The 20632-nt window shown below is 37.0% G+C and overlaps 1 protein-coding gene and 1 non-coding gene across 3 annotated transcripts in view; one reads left to right on the forward strand and one right to left on the reverse strand.

The window, feature by feature from the left end:
* SUGCT (succinyl-CoA:glutarate-CoA transferase) overlaps window positions 1–20632 on the reverse strand; it is a 716497-nt gene that overhangs the window by 681897 nt on the left and 13968 nt on the right. For both annotated transcript variants that reach the window (XM_055301218.1, XM_055301217.1), the window contains exons 2-5: window positions 7847–7898; window positions 6929–7002; window positions 1348–1433; window positions 760–810 (exon numbers count right to left, since the gene is read on the reverse strand). In XM_055301218.1, coding sequence (XP_055157193.1) covers window positions 760–810; window positions 1348–1433; window positions 6929–7002; window positions 7847–7898 — 263 coding nt within the window. The remainder of the gene's footprint in view (window positions 1–759; window positions 811–1347; window positions 1434–6928; window positions 7003–7846; window positions 7899–20632) is intronic.
* On the forward strand, window positions 10125–10227 carry LOC129494466 (small nucleolar RNA U13). Its single transcript, XR_008661359.1, has one exon. It is a non-coding gene; the product is annotated as a small nucleolar RNA U13 (small nucleolar RNA).

Below are 20632 nucleotides of genomic sequence, written 5' to 3' on the forward strand. Positions count from 1 at the left end.
GCAGGCCTAAAATACTCAAATGTACACTTATGTCTTAGTAGCAAGAGTTATGAATTCCACCTAATACTGCCCCACTGAGAAGCTCTAATGAAATTGCAAAGTATTTGCTCAATCAAATCTGAAACCTTGACTACTTAGGTTAAAATATGAGAATGGTCTGTAATAGAAGCAAGGAAGCAGGAACTGTGACCACTAAAGGTGAAATGGAGAGACAGAAAAACAGAAAGAGGAGAATTAAGGCAAGAACAATCTCCTAAAACCAATTAAAATAAAATGAAATAACCACTGAGGAGAAGATAAAAAAAGAATGGTCTGAGAATGAAGACTATGGGAATTGGGTCCCACATCACTGGGTTCAAATTTCAGCCCCTTCCTTTACCAGCTATGCGATCTTTGGAGCATCACTTGAGCCCCATGCAACTTATTTCTCTCCCATGATTCTAATACCCATTTACAAGTAAAATTCTGAGGATTTGAGATCACATATGGAAAGTGCTCAAGTCTAAGATCTGATACAGAGAAGGCATTTGGTCAATAGTAGACAGCATTATGACTGAGTACTTTCACAGAGTAGAGAAATATTATACACAACATAAAAGAAATTTTACTTAAACAAATGTAAAGTTAAATTCTTAAATGGTATTTACAGCAACATTAGAGATTACCAATGAAACAAAGTTTTAAAACACCTTTACCCTGATGTTCAAATCCCCAATTACAACCCAAGTGGCAAGATGTCTTCCAAAGAGCATACTCTACCTCTTTGATGATTTTCACTCCTTTTGGATCCTTGATATTAACAGCTATACTCTAAAAATTAAAATATAATACATTAAAATAGTATCATAAAGGCTTTCATATTACTGACAGTTCAGTAAGGGAGCCACTCATATCACATGTTCTCCTCTCAAAGCAAGTGCATTTTCCTTATGAAGAAACATTTAAATTATATTTACTGATTTTATTTGCAATGTAGATATATTAGGATGATAGCAAGGATTACAGGAAAAAATTTCAAATAATAATACCAAGTGTTAGGCAATCAGCAATCACCGAAAGAAAAAAATGTAAAGAATCAAATAATTTATTTCTTTAATAAAATTATTTCCATTTTAAACCATTATAGGTTCTCATCAAATATTTTAAGTTATTACAGAGGAAGATTAGTTAAAAGAAAAAAGCTCTCTTTTTTCTATTTGGTAACTGGTGAATGAATAAAATTTCACCTTCTTTTAAACATTAATTATATATACAAAAAAGGATAGAAATCAATGAGCCAAGGTGATATCAACAGTTTTGTTGTTACAAGAGAAATACACAGAAAAAACAAAGAAATTATATTCTTACTTTTTTATTTCGATTAACACTGAGAAAATAAGCACTTTCTCTCCCCACAAAAGGTGGTCCCCAAGTTCGTGTATCATCACCAGCTCCTGAAAACAACAGTATAAGCTATAAAGTTTTAACTATGAAACATCAGGAGACATTCAAACCAACATTCACCCATCATACACATTCACAGGTGCCTAAGCAAAATCAGCACAGTTCAGTGGAATTGGCAATCTAGAGGGGCCATAAGAACTTGTGGGAACTGTCCAAACTCTACCCATTCATGTTATTCACTAAATCCTTCCATATCATCTTTCACTAGAATCCATGCCTGACAGTCAATATCCAGAAAGAAATCTACCGCAATCTTTATATTTAATAAATGGCAATTTGAAAGAAAAAAAAATAACTCTCAGTTTTTGAGTAAGTTGGTCAGCTCTCTCTGTGTTTCTTGGCATTAAATCTGCAAAAAAATGCTGAGTCTGCAAAAATTTTTGTTAAATATTATTTAAACTAGAATAACAGTAAATGAAATTCTATAATAAAATGGCATCATAAATAAATAAATAAATCTCAAGTTTCTGGGAAATCCCAGAAATAAACCCAAGCATATGTGGTCAACTGATATATGACAAGGGAACCAAGAATGCTCAATGGAGAAAAGACAGTCTTTTCAACAAATGGTACCAGTATAATTGGATACTCACTGGTAAAAGAATGAAACTGAACCCATATCTTACACCACTCATCACTCACAAAAATTAATTCAAGAAGGATTAAAGATTTAAACATGAGACCTGAAACTATGAAACTCCTAGAAGAAGACATAAGGACAAAAGCTTGGCATGGGTCTCGGTAATGATTTTTTTTGATTGACACCAAAAGCAAAAGCAACAAAATCAAAAATAAACAAGTGGAACTTATTTTCAAACTGAAAAGCTTCTGCACGGCAAAGGAAACCATCAACAAAGTGAAAAGACAACCTACATGCTGTGTGATGACTATAGCTAACAGTACTGTATGATATATAGGAAATTTGTTGAGAGTAAATTCTAATAGTTCTCAGCACAAGGAGAAATTTTTTTCCTTTATTCTTCTCTTCTTTCTTTTTATCATATCTACATGAGAAGATGGCTGTTAGCTGAACCTATTGTAGTAATAATGTGGTAACAATGTATGTAAATCAAACTATCGTGCCATGTGCCTCAAACTTATACAGGGATATGTGTTAATTATTTCTCAGGACAATTGGAAAAAAAATTTGTGTTATAGCGACCAATCAGAAAAGGCAAAATAAGTTACTGAATAGCAGATTCATTTATTTTCAAATACTATTCTAGAATAAAATTTTAGTCAACTAGGTCTTGCTTCAAGGTAAAAGGTTAAAACCATCAAAATTGAGGCACCTGGGTGGCTCAGTGGTTGAGCATCTGCCTTTGGCTCAGGTCATGATCCAAGGATCATGCTGGGATTGAGTCCCACATCGGGCTCCCTGCATGGAGCCTGCTTCTCCCTCTGCCTGTGTCTCTGCTTCTCTCTGTCTCTCATGAAAAAATAAATAAAATCTTGAAAAAAATAAAACCATCAAAATATAGGGGTTTTTTTCTGGACACCTACTTTAAGTGATATATTTGTGTTAGATTCAAAGACAACACTTTGAAGAGTTACAAAAAAATTTTCCTTTGCACAAAAAGCAACTGACAATGTAGACGGCTCAGAAAAATCTATCAACGACTAAATGGCACAAAATAGTATCATTAAGAATTTTATAATATAAGGTCTGGTCAAATATTGATAGCAGAAACTAATCACTATATAAGTAATTAAAATCACAGTATTTATCACTAGCCCCCAAGAAGAGACTACTTGTGAATATGAGTTAAAAGTTTAAATTCTAATCTCATCTAAATGATATAATTAATCTATTAGCCCATTGACTTTACCACTGAATCTGATCAAGAAAAACAGACATAGCCTTTCAGAAAACAAAACAGAGACCAAAGATCAGACTTATTTATTTAAAAAAAAAAAAAAACTCACAAGAGAAAAGAGGAGAAAGGAAAAGAAACATTAGTTCCAACTGGAGATAAACCAATAACAAAACAAACCAATCAATGGTAAGCATCAAATGGAATGGCATGCTCAAAACATCAGGGGGGAAAATGAACTACAAGATGCCAGAAAGGCAATCTTCCGGTAAAAAAAACAGGTAAAAGCTTCATGGAAAAGGTAGGTGCGAATCTGGATCTTCAAGATTAGACAAGACCTCTCAGAGTCAAGAGAAAGTCCAGCCACTTTCATTATTTTGAATACCTCCAATACCTTAATTTTTTTTATTAAATAAAGCAACGTCAAGATAGGCCTAAAATTAGATAATTTTAAATGTTTACATTCATCTCTCAGGTGGAAATAATGTCAGGAATCTCAACTGGAGGCCTACCTGGCTTTCCCAACCAGGGTTTTAGAGAGGATAAGTGGCCTCTAAAAAGAGTCAGCAGTGATGGTACATAATAGGAAATAAAGGCAAAAGGTCACAAACTGTGGAAACTGGCAGTTGAGAGATATTTTCTTTGACTCACACAGAATTTAAACTTTTCAACTAGCCACCATGATTTCAAAGTCTAGAAATCTCATGTAAAATTTCAGACTGCCTTTCTTAAATATTATTTCAAAATATTCAATCCATTCAGCAAATATTTACTGGGCACCTACTATGTCACAGACACTGCTCTGGGAAGAGCAGACACAGCTGTGAACAAAAGAACATGCCCCTGCCTTCATATATATCCCTGCCTATGGGGCACAGTCCACAAGTACCAGCAGCATCATTTGCTGCCCTACGTAGTCCATGTCACTCAGCTAGGTTACTGCAGAAAGAAGAAGAAAATGTATATGTTCTTTGATTACAAAAATAAGAATAATCCAAGTCCCAAGTCAGAAAACGATAACAAAATAAAGAACTGAAGAAGTGGACATCAAAAAAAAAAAAAAAAGTCTAGTTCTCTCCTGAACTTTGAAAATCCTGCCAAGTCACTTTTCCTCAGATGTGTGTTGAATAACTATCTCAAAAATCCAAAATAGTTAAACATGCAATATGAACATTAAAATGCACCGGGCAGAAGGGTTAAGGGAAAGAGCAATCAGGAAAAAAACAATGAACAACTATGTGCTAGGAACAAAGCTTGACACCAAGTGTATGACTGTGGGACATAAAGGTCTAGACAAAGGAAGGAGAAAGGAGAAATAAGGCCTACATAACAGGAAATAATGATCTCTAAAATTTATACAATGACAAATATTTAGAATAGTGATCAACTGAAATAGAAAGAGAAATCAGATCAGATGCTCTGTCTAGGATTGGAAGACCCAATGGCTGAAATTAGAATGCACTGTGGTGTTGAATTCATATAATAATATGGAACTTAAAGTTTTATGAAACCTGGAAAAGAAAAAAAGGTATTCAGCTAGAAAGTAAACATTATCCAGCATGCAGCCAGTATCAACCAGAAATGATAAACATCAATGACTGGATAAATGAAGCATTCATATATCCGGAAAGCAGGATTCACCAGGCTCTCCTACCACCTGGTTCCTGATAAACAGAGGGTCAAATAAATACAATATAATAATATATAATACTCCCCATGCTGCTCAGAGAATCTTCTGCTAGTTCGTTTGACCTCCTAAGAATTCTATTCAGCTGAGAGTTAAATCTTCTACACCATGTGGTCTACTTTATAGCATTTAATCACTTATGAGAAATTAATAAGGTGATATAATTATAAACTAGTCTTTTATGAGTCTCACAGATATATTCACACTGTTCAAGGCCAGACCATTTTCATCAAATTGGTAATTCTGTTCTATATCCATAAGGTTTCAACTTAAAGAATAAATAATGATGCTGTTTTTAAACCTTCTGAAACAAGGTCTTTATAGGATGATATAAAGGGTATGGAGAATGTGAACTCTGCCCTTCAAGTGCTTGTAGGAGAGAAAGAGCATACATGACACTGGTCTAAACAACTTTCAATAACAGCATGAACTAAACACAAAATACTAAGAAGGCACCAAAAAAAGTGAGAATTCTGTACACAAAATAGGTTTACTTGGCAAAGGGGAAAGAAGAAATAGGAAAGATGTCAGATGAGAAGCAAGGGACGCCTGGGTGGCTCAGCTGCTGAGTGTCTGCCTTTGGCTCAGGGCATGATTCCAGGGTCCTGGGATCAAGTCCCACATCAGGCTCCCTGCATGGAGCCTGCTTCTCCCTCTGCCTGTGTCTCTGCCTCTCTCTGTGTGTCTCTCACAAACAAAATCTGTCTCTACCTCCCTCTGTCTCTCATGAATAAATAAATAAATTAAAAATCTTTTTTAAAAAATGGTGTTTATAAAAAAAAGATCTGATCTCAGCATCAGTGATTCTGATCTCAAAATCTTTAATATTATAAAATGAGGAAATCTTTCTTTTGTTAAAAACAGAAAAGAATGACTTATATTAGAGTATCAGGGTTCCTTCTGGAAGGACTCTGATTCCCTTTCTTTCTCTCCTTCTTGTGTGTCCTACAGCAAGGGAGTGTGGCCAGGCCAACTCTGAACTCAGCCCCAATGGGAAGGCTTGTTTGGGGCTAAGGAGGGCCAGGACCAGAGCGGAGTGCATGGATGTCCTTATCAGCTGTGTGCCTTTGGACAAACTAGTTGTCTCTCTGTGTTTCTGTCTTCTCTTCTATAATTGAAGAATAATAAAACATCAGCCCATAAGGTTGTTGGAGAGATTAAATAAATATAGGCAAAGTACTTAGAACTGTAGAACTGTCCCTGGCACTATGATAAGCATTGGCATCACTGTTACTACATGGTGCATCTCAGTTTCTGTCAGAGGCTTTCAGGTGCATGTGAAGGACCTGGCCTAAGCCTTACCCCTTGGCACTTATAAAAATTAAGAAGAAATCATTAGCATAGGTTCAGAAGAAAATAAAGAATGGAGAAGAAAAAATAATCATTTCATTTCAATTCTCTCCTCATCCCATATACAGACACATGGAAAGAAGGAAAGAAAGAAGAAAAAGAAAGAAAGAAAGAAAGAAAGAAAGAAAGAAAGAAAGAAAGAAAGAAAGAGAAAGAAAGAAAGAAAGAAAGAAAGAAAGAAAGAAAGAAAGAAAGAAAGAAAGAAGGAAAGGAAAGAAAAAAGAAAAAGAAAGAGATAAAAATAAAAGAAAGAGAAAAAGAAAAGAAACAGTTAAAAATTGTATTAGTTTGGGGCACCTGGCTGGCTCTGTCAGAAAAGCATGTGACTCTTGACCTCAGGGTTGTGAGTACAAGACCCATGTTAGGCGTAGAGATTACTCAAAAATAAAATCTTGGGCAGCCCAGGTGGCTCAGCAGTTTAGCGCCGCCTTCAGCCCAGGGCGTGATCCTGGAGACCCGGGATCGAGTCCCACATCAGGCTCCCTGCATGGAGCCTGCTTCTCCCTCTGCCTGTGTCTCTGCCTCTCTCTCTCTCTCTGTCTCCCATGAATAAATAAATTAAATAAAATCTTAAAAAAAAAACTTATAAAAAACTGTATTAGTCTTTATGTTTTAAAGGGAGCAACAGCTTTACCTGGTCTTTCCACTTTTATAACTTCTGCTCCAAGATCTCCTAAATTCATAGTAGCAAACGGTCCCGCCAGTACTCTACAATATTAGCAATGACAAATAATTACCAACTTGAAGAATTTTATATTGATTCTTAATAGCCTATTAACATAGACAAGGTCATATAATGATAGCAAATTAAAATTGTTAAAACTCCTCAGAACACTAATTTGGCCTTATGTATTAAGAGCTTTTAAAAAGTATATTCCTGGGATGCCTGGGTGGCTCAACGGTTGAGTGTCTGCCTTTGGCTCAGGGAGTGATCCCGGAACCGGGATCAAGTCCCACATCGGGCTCCCTGCAGGGAGGCTGCTTCTCCCTCTATGTCTCTGCCTCTCTCTCTCTCTCTCTCTCTCTCTCTCTGTCATGAATAAATAAATAAAATCTTTTTAAAAAAATAAATAAAATAAAAAGTATAGTCCCTTTGATGCAGTAATATCACTTCCAGAATTCTATACTATGGAAGAAATCCTAAGATTTCCTGAGGCAAAGATTTATGTACAAGGAAACCTAACTTATAATGGTGAATACTGGGGGATGAGTAATTATGTGACAGCTATATAATAAAAGATCATCTTACATTTTTCTTGAATTTTGAAAGACATGGAAAAATACTCAAAATACTACATTATCTTTTAAATGTGGGTAGAACTGTAATTTCAATATGGTTCTAAATTTTTTTGATTAAATATAAAATGTAGATTGGGAAAAAATGCACAAATATTACACTAATTGCCTCTTAGAGTGATGAAATTATAAAACTTTTTCCTTTTTTGTTGACCTTTCTAAAACTTTGAGTGTAAGCATTATAATCCAAAAAAATAACTTTTTTTTAAAGAACAGAAAAATTCAATCACCAAAACATAAATAAACCAACACAAACCTTGTCATGTCCAGAATTTTTATACCCTCCAATGGCTTCATATTGTCAGTATCTGGCAAAACACAGAAAATATTTGAAGAGCACTGATTACTAATTTTCAGAAGAAAGAATGCAGAATGCTTCATATTGTTTCAAGTAATCTGTATTACTACGAAAAATATATGTTTTCCTTCACAATATTTCTGCTTTATATGTAATACAGAAACCTTGACCTGAACCACTTAAGTCACTCTGTAAAAATTACAATAGCTAATATCCAATTAATAAAGTCCACAGCCACACTTAAGATAGTTTGTCTAATGAAAAATGAAAGTGGAGGAGGAGGAATGTATAGGGTGATTTTTAGGATTTTTAGGGCACTGTGTTACTGTAGGTTATAACAAATTATAACAAACATGCCACTCTGGTAGAAGGATACTGATAAGGGAGGATGTATGCAGGCAAGGGATGGATGGGAAATCTCTATACTTTCCTCTCAATTTTGCTATAAACCTGGAACTGGGAACACCTGAGTGCCTCAGTAGTTAAGTGTCTACATTCCTGATCTGAGGTTCTAGGATAGAGTACTGCATTGGGATCCCTGCAGGGAGCCTGCTTCTCCCTCTGCTTGTCTCTCTCTCTCTCTCTCTGGGTCTTTCATGAATAAATAAATAAAATCTTAAAAAAAAAAAACTAGAACTTCTATAAAAAAATTAAGTCTTTAAAACATAAATAAATAAAAAGTGAACTAAACAACTAAAAAGTATTAATAACAAAAACGGAACAACAAAGGCCTCCACGTATCTGTGCTACATTCAAGACAAGAAGAAAAAGGGCACCTGGGAGGCTCAATGGGTTAAGCATCTGCCTTCAACCCAGGTCCCCCAGGTTGGGCTCTCTGCTCAATAAAGTCTGTTTCTCACTCTTCCTCTGACCCCCTCCCCTGCTTGTTCTTTCTCTTTCTCTCTCTCTCTCTCTCTCTCTCTCTCTCTCTCTCTCTCTCAAATAAATAAACAAAAACGTAAAAAAAAAAAAAAAAAGACAGGGAGGGGCACCTGGGTGGCTCAGTGGTTGAGTGCTTTTGGCTCAGGGCATGATCCCGGGGTCCCGGGATCGAGTCCCATATCAGGACTGCTTCTCCCTCTGCCTATGTCTCTGCCTCTCTCTGTGTCTCTCATGAATAAATAAATAAAATATTTTTTTAAAAAGGGGAGAAAATATGAATTTTTAACAGTTTATTAAACAATTTGCAATAATATGTTTATTTCCCTTTTCTCTCCATTTGCCAGCTATAAAAATAAGAAAATAGGTCAATAATTATATCACTAATTCACTGAAAGTATTTAACATCAACATTAAGTCACAAGGTCAAATTCTTGCCAAATGGCTTACAAAGTTTAGATCATGACGATTGAGATTAAGCTGAATTTATGAGGAAAAAAAATGAACTACTGGTTCAGTACGTTTTTAAAATAGATTATTTTTAGAGCATTTTTGGATTTGGGCAGCAGAACTGAGCAGGAAGTACAAAGAATTCCCATGTACCTCTTTCCCCACAAGTGCACAACCTTCTGCATTTTAAATATCCCTCACCAAGTGATACATTTGCTACAACTGATGAAGCTACACTGACACCTCAGGATCACATAATTTAGAGTTCACCCTTGGTCTCGTACATGTTATGAGTTTCGACAAATGCAGACTGGCAGGTAGCAAACATTATTATATACAGAGTAGTTTCATGCCCAAAAAATCCTCTGTGGTCTATTCATCCCCTCCTCTCCTCAAATTCCCAGAAACCAATCTTTTTACTGCATCCACAATTTGCCTCTTCCAGAATGTCACATAGTTGGAATCATACAGTAGGTAGCCTTTTCAGATTGGCTTTTTTCACTTGGTAATATGCATTTAAATTTCCTCTGTGGCTCGACAGATCATTTCTTCTCAGTGTTGAATAATACCCCATTACCTCGATATACCAGGTTATTTAACCATCCATGTAACTAAGGGACATCTTGGTTGCTTCCAAGGTTGGCAGTTCTAAAGAAAGTCGCTAAAATGTTGTGTACGGGGTTCTGTGAGGACACAAGTTTTCAACTCATCTGGGTAACTATCAAGAGTGTCAATTACTGAATGGTGTGGTAAGAGTATGTTTAGTTTTCACTCCATCTTCCAAAGTAGCCGTACCATTCTGCATTCCCACCAGCAACGAATGAGAGTTCCTCAGTTCAACACATTTTTTTTTTAAAAAATCTCAATGCAGCTCCATCACCAGTGGATTTTTAAATCTCAATGCAGGATCCTTTTGTAGTTCATAAGCGTGATGACTGGGCGTTCACGCCATTGTGTGACCTGTACCTCCCTCCAACCTTGTTACGACACGGCACATTACCCGTCTGATGTGAAAAAAAATAAAAATAAAAAATAAATAAAAATCTCAATGCAGCTCCATCACCAGTGGGTTAAGAACAAGAGTTATATAAGTCACACATTTCCACATACACCAATAATCTTGAGAAGGACCACAGTGACACAATAATTCTTAAGTAGGAGTACATGGCTCCAGTGAGAAATATTTAAAGTCCATATAATGGGCATTTTCTCCTTGAAATCAGACAACTTATTCTTTTACAGTAAGAAATTGCTGTCACAGCCCTAGGAAATATGTGAAATCTATGTGACTGGTTCATTATTTTCTGGGAAACATACTTACTTATATAGAAAACCAAATTATACCAGAGGATCAGAAAAAGGAAAGTAACTAAAACAATGTTTAATGTGGTAAATTGTTACAACAAGGGCCTCCATGAATCACACTTCCAGATATCCACACCCTTGTATATTCTCCTTCCATGGTGACTCTGGACTTAGACATTTGTTTTGCTTTAGCCAGGGGAACATTAGCAAACTTGATGCCCACAGAGGCTGGAAAAGTGCTTACACAGTAGGGCTTGACTTTTTGGAACACTTCTACCATCAGATGAAGAAGCAGAAGATGAAAAAGAACAAATGGAGGGAGGCTTAGCCATCCCAGTCACTGCAGCTATCTCAGGTGAGGTCCAGACATGAGAGTGAAGCCGTCTGAAAATACCCAGACCCAGGCACGTGAGTGAGTTCAGGTGAGTCCAGCAGGACACTCACAGAATTTTGAGAAAAAAATAAGCCACGGTTGTTTTAAACCAGTAAGGTTTTAAGTGGTTTGTTGTACAGCAATAGATAAACAGATACAACGGCTTATGGCAGAGTGATCCTTTCAAAATGTAAAACATATGTCGTTCCCCTGCTCCAAATCCTCTAATGGCTTTCTACCAAACTTAGAATGAAATCCAACATCCTATTACCACAGGCCGCAGATCCTACTCGCTCTGGCCCTCTGCTACCTCTCTGGCCATGACCCCTATCACTCCCTCTCACTCTTCTCCAGCACATTAGCTTGTTTGCAGTTCCCTGAACACACTGAGCATATTTCTGTTTTAGAGCCTGTGGCAGAAACAGAGATAGACCGCCCATATTCCCCTTCAAAGAAAGGAATTTCTGCCCAACCTACAAGAAGCATGGTTAACATATAACTCCAGTATTTGCTTCTTCAAGGTCCACCTCAGCTTTCCTCAGCTGAGGGTGCTCTGTTCTCAGGACAGTCTCCGGTCAAATGACCAAGCAAAGTTGGGCAGAAAGGCCTGGTCATTTCCTCCACCCAATGCAGAATCTTGTATCTGCTCTCCTTGGTGTAGTGCTCTGGAACTCCTCATTGAGCTGGCAAAGAATTTGACAGGTGCATGCAAGTCTGATGGCTCCTCTCCCCAACCCTAATTCCTTCCTTTCCCTTTCATAGGCGGTAGTCCTCAATAAATCCTTTGTCCTTCCAACTCTGTCTCAACATCTGCTTTCTTAATAATCCGAGATGTGACAGGACTTTTGCACTTACTATTCTCTAGACTTGGAACTCTTTTCCTCCATACATTTGCATGTCTTGCTTACTTCTGTCAAATTTCTGCTCAACCACCACACTCTCAGAGAAACCTTGCCTGATCGGCCTATCTCAAACAACACCCCTCTGGATCTCAGTATGTTTTAGTTTTCTTTTAACACTTACCATTACTTCACATTACATTATATGTTTACGTATTTATTGTACTACTGTCTTTTCCACTGAAATGTAATCTCAGTGAAGATAGGACTTGTCTGTCTTGCATCTCCAGCCAGAACTCACTAAGAATTAGTTGAATGGTCACACTGGGAAAGGGTGAGGGAAGGAGGGAGGAACTCATATACTTAATAATTCATACGATCCTTATAATGGGCTAAATGTTTGCATCCCTGCAAAATTCATAAACTGAAATCCTAATCCCTGAAGTTACAATATTAGGAAGTGAGACCTTTGGAAGGTAATTAGGTCATGAAGGTGGAACCACCAATGGAATTAGTGCCCTTATATAATGAGCCCCAGAGAACTTCCTTGCCCCCTTTCCACCAGATATGGACCAGAAAGAAGTTGGCAGTCCTCAACCCAGAAGAGGATCTCACCAGAATCCAAACATGTTGGCACTCTGATCTCACATTCCTAGCCTCCAAGCCATTTCTGTTGTATATAAGTCTGCAATATTCTATTACAGCAGCCCAAACTTGATAAAAATCATTAAAAGACCAGAATCAGGGCACCTGGGTGGCTCAGCGGTTAAGCATCTGCCTTCGGCCGAGGATATGATCCTGGAGTCCCGTGATCCAGTCCCACATCAGGTTCCCTGCAGGGGCCCTGATTCTCCTTCTGCCTATGTCTCTGCCTCTCTCTCCATCTCTCATGAATAAATAAATAAAATCTTTTTAAAAATTAAAATAAATAAAAGGGACCAGAATCTTCAAAGTCAAATAGCTAATTTTTCTCTAACCCAGACAGGTCTTGAATAGGGCAGGAAAAGACACAGTTAGGGGTCCCTGAATGGCTCAGCTGGTTAAGCGTCCAACTCTTGATTTCGGCTCAGGGTGGTAAGACTGAGCCCCATGTCAGACTGCAGTCAGTGGAGAGTCCACTTGAGATTCTCTTTCTCTCTCTCCTTCTGCCCCTCCACCCAGTCTCATGCATTCTCTCTCTGAAATAAATAAGTAAATCTAAAAAAGAAGAAAGAAGAAAGAAAGAAAAGAAAGAAGAAGAAAGAAAGAAAGAAAGAAAGAAAGAAAGAGAAAGAAAGAAAGAAGAAAGAAAGAAAGAAAGAAAGAAAGAAAGAAAGAAAGAAAGAAAGAAAGAAAGAAAGAAAAGAAAAAGACACAGTTAAAGACACAGTGAAAATGCTCTGCCAAAGAACTGAATGGGCATTTGGAGGAATAGGTAAGCTTAGCAGCTAGAATGGAAAGGAAAATCAGAGGAGAGAAAGCTGAGGAAAAATGACAGGAGAAAGATTATCAGGGAAAAACTTCCATTAACAAGACAGGTAACAGACCTATTTTAAATAAATGACAAATAGTTAGTATTATACTTTACATTACATGTGGCAGCTCTCCAAAATTACCAAATTAATTCAGTAAACCCTGGCACAAACCCAGGGTTTGTGTGAGTAGTTCTGGGGAAGATTTTTAAGAAGAGAGTGAGTTGGAGCTGGGGCCGAGTGAGTATAATCAGTACATGAGATAGGACATGAGTGAAAGCTTTGTTCCTACTGTGTGCTAATCATCCTATGAAGATACGGTGTGAGGCATCATATCCCTTCCTCCTCAGGTATTCCATGATCTACTGGGGAAAACTGAAACAATTACTATTATGATTAAGAGAACTACCACTGAGTTCAAATTACTCTATTTACTAACTTGTGACCTGGTTCTACCTTGACTTCTCCATCAGTAAAACAGGGATAATACTGGAACCTATCTCATAAGGACACTAAAAAATTAAACGAAACATGGCCTTCTAGGCATTTAGCCGTGGTGCTCAATAAATGTCAGCTACTGTCAGTATCACTTCTATCATCTCCCTAACCTCACTCCTGTGTTCCTTACTTCAGTAAATGGTTACCACTTGGTTACCCAAGTCAAAAACCCAAACATAATTCTTGAACTCTCTCTTTTTGCACCTCTTAAATTTAATGAAGAACCACTTACTGCATATACTTTCTCAAAAATCTCTCTTGGCTCACTTCTCTTCTCTCATCCCCACTGCCACCGGGGTAGCTCAGGTTACCATCAACTCTCTCCTGAATTACTCTAACACCCTACTAAGTCTGCTGCCAGGCTTCAATCTTGGTTCTCTTCAAAACTCCCTCCATATGAGCACCTGGGTGGCTCAATCAGTTGAGTGTCCAACTCTTGATCTCAGCTCAGGTCTTAATCTGAGGGTCCTGAGTTTAAATCCCTTAGTGGACTCCACAGGGGGCATGGAGCCTACATTTAAAAATAAGAAAAGAAAAAGAAAATGCACCCTCCATAATGCTCCCAGAATTATTTTTCAAAATGTAAATCAGTCCAATCTTTTCAGTCGTATCTGTTTCTCATTCCTCTCTTCCCTCTCAGTTAATGGAATCATCAACCCTCTACAATAGACTCCGAGATCTTCCTAGACATGTCTTCCTCTTCACTATCCATGTTCAGTCAGCTATCAATTTTCTGTTGAATCTGCTCTATTCTTCCCCAGGTCCCTGGTACTGCCTCCATTCAAGACTTCATTATTTCTTGTCCCAACTGCCTGCAAAAGCATCTTAACCTATTTCTGCCTAACCTCTGTCCCCACCAATCCATTCTTAACACTGCTTCAAGAGTAATCTTCCAAAATGAAGAGGCCATTATGCCACTTTCTTGTTCTTTCACCCATTCACTCATGGTCTTTTCCCTCGTGAGGCTTACAGTCTATTGCTCCTCCTAAAACTAAAACTGGTTTCACTCCTGTCCACGTTTTCAATTTTAATCTGCAAAAACGGAAATGTCTTACTGGCCATACTTCTTTCAAATCTCTCATACTTCTAGGTGACTGTATGTGCCCTTTCCTCTGACTCTAATAACAACCCTCTGTCCTGTCTTGCCTAGACAAGTCCTTTCATCTTTCACGAGTCAGCACCCTTAGAAAGTATTCATGCTCACCACAGCATCCTGAACAAGTCTGTCAAGAGCATTTTTCTGAATTATGATTTACTAGTTAGTCTTTAACAGATGATAAACTCTTGAGAAAAGAGACTCTCATTCTGTATTTCCAATATTAAATACTAGCGCCTGGTATGTAGTAAGAACTCAACAACTGTTTGTGCAAGAAAAGAAATGACAAAAAGGAGGAAAAAACGTCCTCACATTTTGCCACAACGCATTACTAGATTGCCATAATGGAATGTTGTAAAAAATACTCTGTAGTCTCATTGCAGCAACTGGAAGTAGCATTTCTTGGTGCCCACCAGGGATGCTGCAGTGTTTTATAACCAAATCTCAGAGATGACATATTATCATTTCTGCCATATGCTATTAGTCACATAGGCCAACAGGTGCAGCATTAAGGTGTACTCACACAAGGGTATAGGAGGAGGTAAGGATCACTGCAGCCATCTTAGAAACTGGGTAATACACTTGTGGTGGTTTTGATTTGTATTTCCATGATGACAGGTGATGTGGAGCACATTTTCATATGCTTATTGACCGTTATCATGTCTTTTTTACTAAACATCTGCTTCAAACTTTTGCTCATTTTAATTCAGTTCCCTTAATGAGTCTACACATCATTGCTTCAAGCACTCTTACCATCCTTGTTACTTAACACACTGAGACATAAACATCAAGCTGATGGAGAAGCTTCAGTTTCATCCCCTATAAAATCAGGTTGCCTAACTTCAAATTCATTGCTGTCCAACAACCATCTCTTCCCAAAATAGCTACTGCAAATCTTCTACACTTAATAAGCCTCAAAATCCCTTTCTTCTTTGGCTTTCATGTCAAATAGCTTTATTGGAAAATTCTTCTTTGCACAAGAATTTTATCAACCCAAGAAAAAAATAACTAAAAATATTGATAGTAGTCATTTATACATAAAGGTCCAGCTAAATAACCCTATATTGAAATTTATCAGTCACAAAACCTTATTTTAGTGTGCTAGGGCTGCCAGAAAAAAATAACATTCACCGAGGGCCTTAAACAACAGAAATTATTCTCTCACAGTTCTAGAGGCTAGACGTTCAAGATCAAGATGTCAGGAAGTTTACTTTCTCCCGAAGCTTTTCTCCTTCATTTGTAGATGGTTGCCTCCTTGCTGCCTCTTCACATGGTCATCCCTCTGTGCAATATATCCCTGATATATCTCCTAACCTCTTCTTATAAAGACACTAATCAGAAACGCCAACCAGAACAGCCTGATTTTAACTTAAACTCTCTCTTTAAGGGACCTACCCCTAAAAACAGCCACATTCTGAGGTACAGGTGGTTAGGACTTCAACATATGCATTTAGGGAGACACAATTCAGTCCATAACAAAGCTCTACCCATGCATGCAGTTTCCAACCAGCTCTTTTAATATCCATCTTTTATCATGTGCAGAACAGCCAAAAAATCAGTAAGATATAGGGAAAATCTGTATCAAGAATAAAGAGACCAAAGCCAACATGAAAAAGAAACACGGAGCAAACAGATATATGGCAGGTAAAAGAATTTTTTTTTAAAACTACCATTATGATTCCATCAATATGATATTCTGGAAAAAGCAAATGATAGAGATAGAAAACAGATAAGAGTTGGGAGAGACTTGGGACAAAGAGAGGGAATGACTGCAAATTTTGAGGGGTAAGGGAAGTGCTCTATACCTTAATTATGGTGATGGTTACATGACTATGTTTGCCCAAACTCACAGAACTATACACCAAAAAGAATTTTACCGTATGCAAATTTTACCTCCATAAAAATGTTATCAATATTCAGAAACGTGAAGAACTTGCACTTACAAAACAGAAAAAGATACTTGTAAAAAATATGTACAGAATAAAAATATGATCTTGAATCTTTAAAAAAAGATGGAAGAATGAAAATGTAAGAGAAAGGCAGAAAGATAAAAATATGATGGGGCACCTGGGTGGCTCAGTCAATTATGCAGCCAACTTTTGATTTTGGCCAGGTAATTATCTCAGAGTCCTGGGATGGAGCCCCGCTTCGAGTTCCATGCTCAGTGGGGAGTCTGCTTGAGGATTCCCTCTCTCTCTCTCCCTTTGATTCCCCTCCCCTACACTCACACTCTCTCTCTAATAAAAAAAAAATCTTTAAAATCATTAAAATCAAAAAAAATAAATAAATAAATGAAATCTTTTAAATTTAAAAATCACCCAGACAATAGAACAAAAAGAAATAATATAAGTGAAAAATGGAGAAGAGGGAGGAAAAATAAAGGATCAGCCCAGGAATTCTGATAATACAGGCTTGCCTAAGAGTGAACAACAAAAACAGAAGAGAGACATTAATAAACAAATAATTCAGAAAAAGTTCACAGAACTAAAGGGCATGAATTTCCAAATTGAAGGGCTCTGTGCATGCCCTGCACACATTTTAAAAAGAGACACACCATTTTGAAAAGATATATGCACCCCTCTATTTACTGCAGCATTATTTATAATAGCCAAGATATGGAGGCTACCCAATTGTCCATCAATAGATGAATAGATAAAGAAGATGTGATATACACACACACACACAAACTGGAATATTACTCAGCCTTAAAATAAAAGATGCAACTTTGCCTTTTGCAACAACATGGATGAACCTACAGGGTATTATGCTAAGTGAAAAAGTCAGACAGAAAAACAAATAACATATGATTTCACCCATAGGTGAAATTTAAAAAACATAACAAATTAATTTACAAACCAAAAGCAGAATTGGACCTATAAATAAATACAAACTGATGGGTGCCATTGGGGAGAGGGGTAGGAGTATAGGCAAAATGAGTAAAGGGGAGCTGGAGACATGGGCTTCCAGTTATGGAATGAATAAGTCATGGGAATAAAAGGCACAACACAGGGAATATAGTCAACGATATCATAACAGCATTGCATGGTAGCTACACTTGTGATGAGCATAGCATCAATGGACAGATTCATCAAATCACTGTATTGTATATCTGAAATAAATGTAGTATTTTATATCAAATATACTCAAATTTTAAAATTAATTAATTTCATTAATAAAAATAAAAAGACACACCAAGAACGAATAATTCATGGAATGAAAGGTACACCATAGAAAATACGGTAAATGTTGCTGTAATAGCATTGTATGGTGACAGATGGTAGCTACACTTGTGAATATAGCATAATATATAGAGTTCTCACACCATGATATTATACACTTGAAACTAATGTAACACTGTGTTTCAACTATAATTCAACTATAATAAAAAGTAAATAAAAGATTTTATTTACAAAATGCTATAAATTTTTAAAAAGTAAAAACTATATTAAAAGACATATCAAGATCCATTAATGTAAGAATTTGGAACACTAAGATTTTCTTCTCTGCGAAAAGATCTGAAAACTTTCTAGGGAGAAAAAAGCATCATATATAAAGGACTGGCTAGCAGAATGTCATTGAAATTCTCAATAGTCCTGGAAACTAAAGCATAAAAATGGAATAAAAACTTTTAAAATTTTGAGAGGGAAATGTATTTCTCTTCTAAATTCTAAGCCCAGTCAAGCCATGCATCTTGTGTGAGAGTAGAAAAAGACTATTTTCAATGATGCAAATTTTCAAAAACTTTACCTTCCCATCCTTTCTTGTGAAAATTATTTCTAGAAGATATGCTCCACCAAAAACAGAACAAGAAATAAGAAGATACTGGGTGAGAAAAATGGAGGATCTAAAGGAGAAGAAGGATGAAACGAATCCTCAAGATGACAGTAAAGAAAATACTAACACAATAGCTGAAATATTTGTACTTATGGTACAGCTGGTAATGAATTAAGGACAGATACTGAGAAAGTAAATGAAGAAGCCAGACAAATATTAACACAAGGGAAAACAAAAAGGTGTATGAGAGCAGCAGTGTAATCAAAATATGAAGAATAACTATATAATCATAACTATATATATGTATATATATATATATATACTGAATACTGATCTGGCAAACTTTATTATTTGGTAAGATGGAAAATTTATGTGTAATTGTGGGAATGGTAGTGAAAGAAAGCTAGTCTTCATCACTATAGGTAATGCCTAAAAACAGAATCAAGAAGTACCATTATAATCATGTTAGTTAGAGATCTGGAGGTAAGGGGCACCTGAGTGGCTCAGCAGTTGAGCATCTGCTTTCAGCTCAGGTCATGATCCGGGGGTCCTGGGATCCAGTCCCGCATCGGGCTCCCAGCAAGGAGCCTGCTTCTCCCTCTGCCTGTGTCTCTGCCACTCTCTCTGTGTCTCTCATGAATAAATAAATACAAATCATAAAAAAAAAAGACAAAAGAAAGAGAGAGAGGAAGATCTGGAGGTAAAAACTCAATGAGATGGCTGAAAGAACTGAAATTCATTTTCTCAGGAAAAAAGGGGGGCAGAGAGACATAAGAGGCTACTGTTTTTCATAATTAACTTACAGTTCTGAAGTATGTGTAAAACCCTTGATTTTTAAAAATTAAAAAATAAATAAGCCATGTTAAATTCACAAGCAACAGGTGAAGTATCATTTTGCTGTACTGTCCCCTGCAATGTTTTGATAAATATTGCCACTCTGAAGCTTTCCCTGATTCATTATTTGTACACACAGCAGCAGCTTCCAAGGGAAATTTCATTCTCTTCTCATTATTTGCAGACTCTGTATTTGAGAATTCAACTACTCGCTAACTCCAAAGTCAATACTACAGAGCTTCTGCAGTCATTCTAGGACATGCACAGAATGTAGAAAAATTGTTCATGTTCCCAGCCGAAGCCAAAGTAGGCAATGCTCTGGCCTTCCAGGTTCACGTCTCATATGCAAACAAGTGTCCTTTATATGTGGTGCATTTAGTGTCACATCTTCACATTTCTGTGTTTTGTTTGTTTGTTTGTTTGTTTGTTTGTTTGTTTGTTTGTTTGTTTTTGGTGATTTCACCATTTAAAATGGTCCCCAAGAGTAGTGCTGAAGTGCTATCTGGTGTACTTGAGTGCAGGAAGACTATGATTAGTCTTGTTTTTTAAAGATTTTATTTATTCATGAGAGAGAGAGAGAGAGAGAGAGAGAGAGAGAGAAAGCACAAGCAAGGGGAGGGACGGGGGAGGGAGAAGCAAACTCCCCATTGAGCAGGGAGCCCAACAAGGGACTCGATCCCAGGACCTAAGATCATGACCTGAGCCCAAGGCAGACACTTAACTGACTGAGCCACCCAGGGGCCCAAAGATGAGACTCATAGAGAAAACCGTGTTTTAGAAAAGCTTTGTTCAGGCATGACTATAACTATTCAAGTTATAATGCTATAATGCTATGGCCATGAGTTCAATGTTAATAAAACAACAATTTATACTAAATAAGGTGACTTTAAACAGAAACACACACTTAACAACATGTGTATTCTGTGTATTAACCAGTAGTCAAAAATATGTGACCAAAGACTTGCAGGAACTTAATTTTATATTTCCCCTAGGGGCAATGGTTCAGTATTCACTCATTAGGTGTTCGGTTTATAGAACACACCTACTTCTAATAACAAGAATTAACTGTATAAAGTGGCAAGAAAAAGATCAATGCTAGTTCAACAAGGAAGCCCTCAACCACCTTGGGAAGCTTTGAAACAAAACTAAATGCCATCATGGAAACACTGTTCAGAAGGGTGGGCCATAGGGGAAAGAAAGGTAAAGATTTAATAAATTGATTTCAAAATTCATCCTGATGAGTCT

This window comes from Nyctereutes procyonoides, unplaced genomic scaffold (genome assembly GCF_905146905.1).
Source record: "Nyctereutes procyonoides isolate TBG_1078 unplaced genomic scaffold, NYPRO_anot_genome, whole genome shotgun sequence".
NCBI classification, from domain to species: domain Eukaryota; kingdom Metazoa; phylum Chordata; class Mammalia; order Carnivora; family Canidae; genus Nyctereutes; species Nyctereutes procyonoides.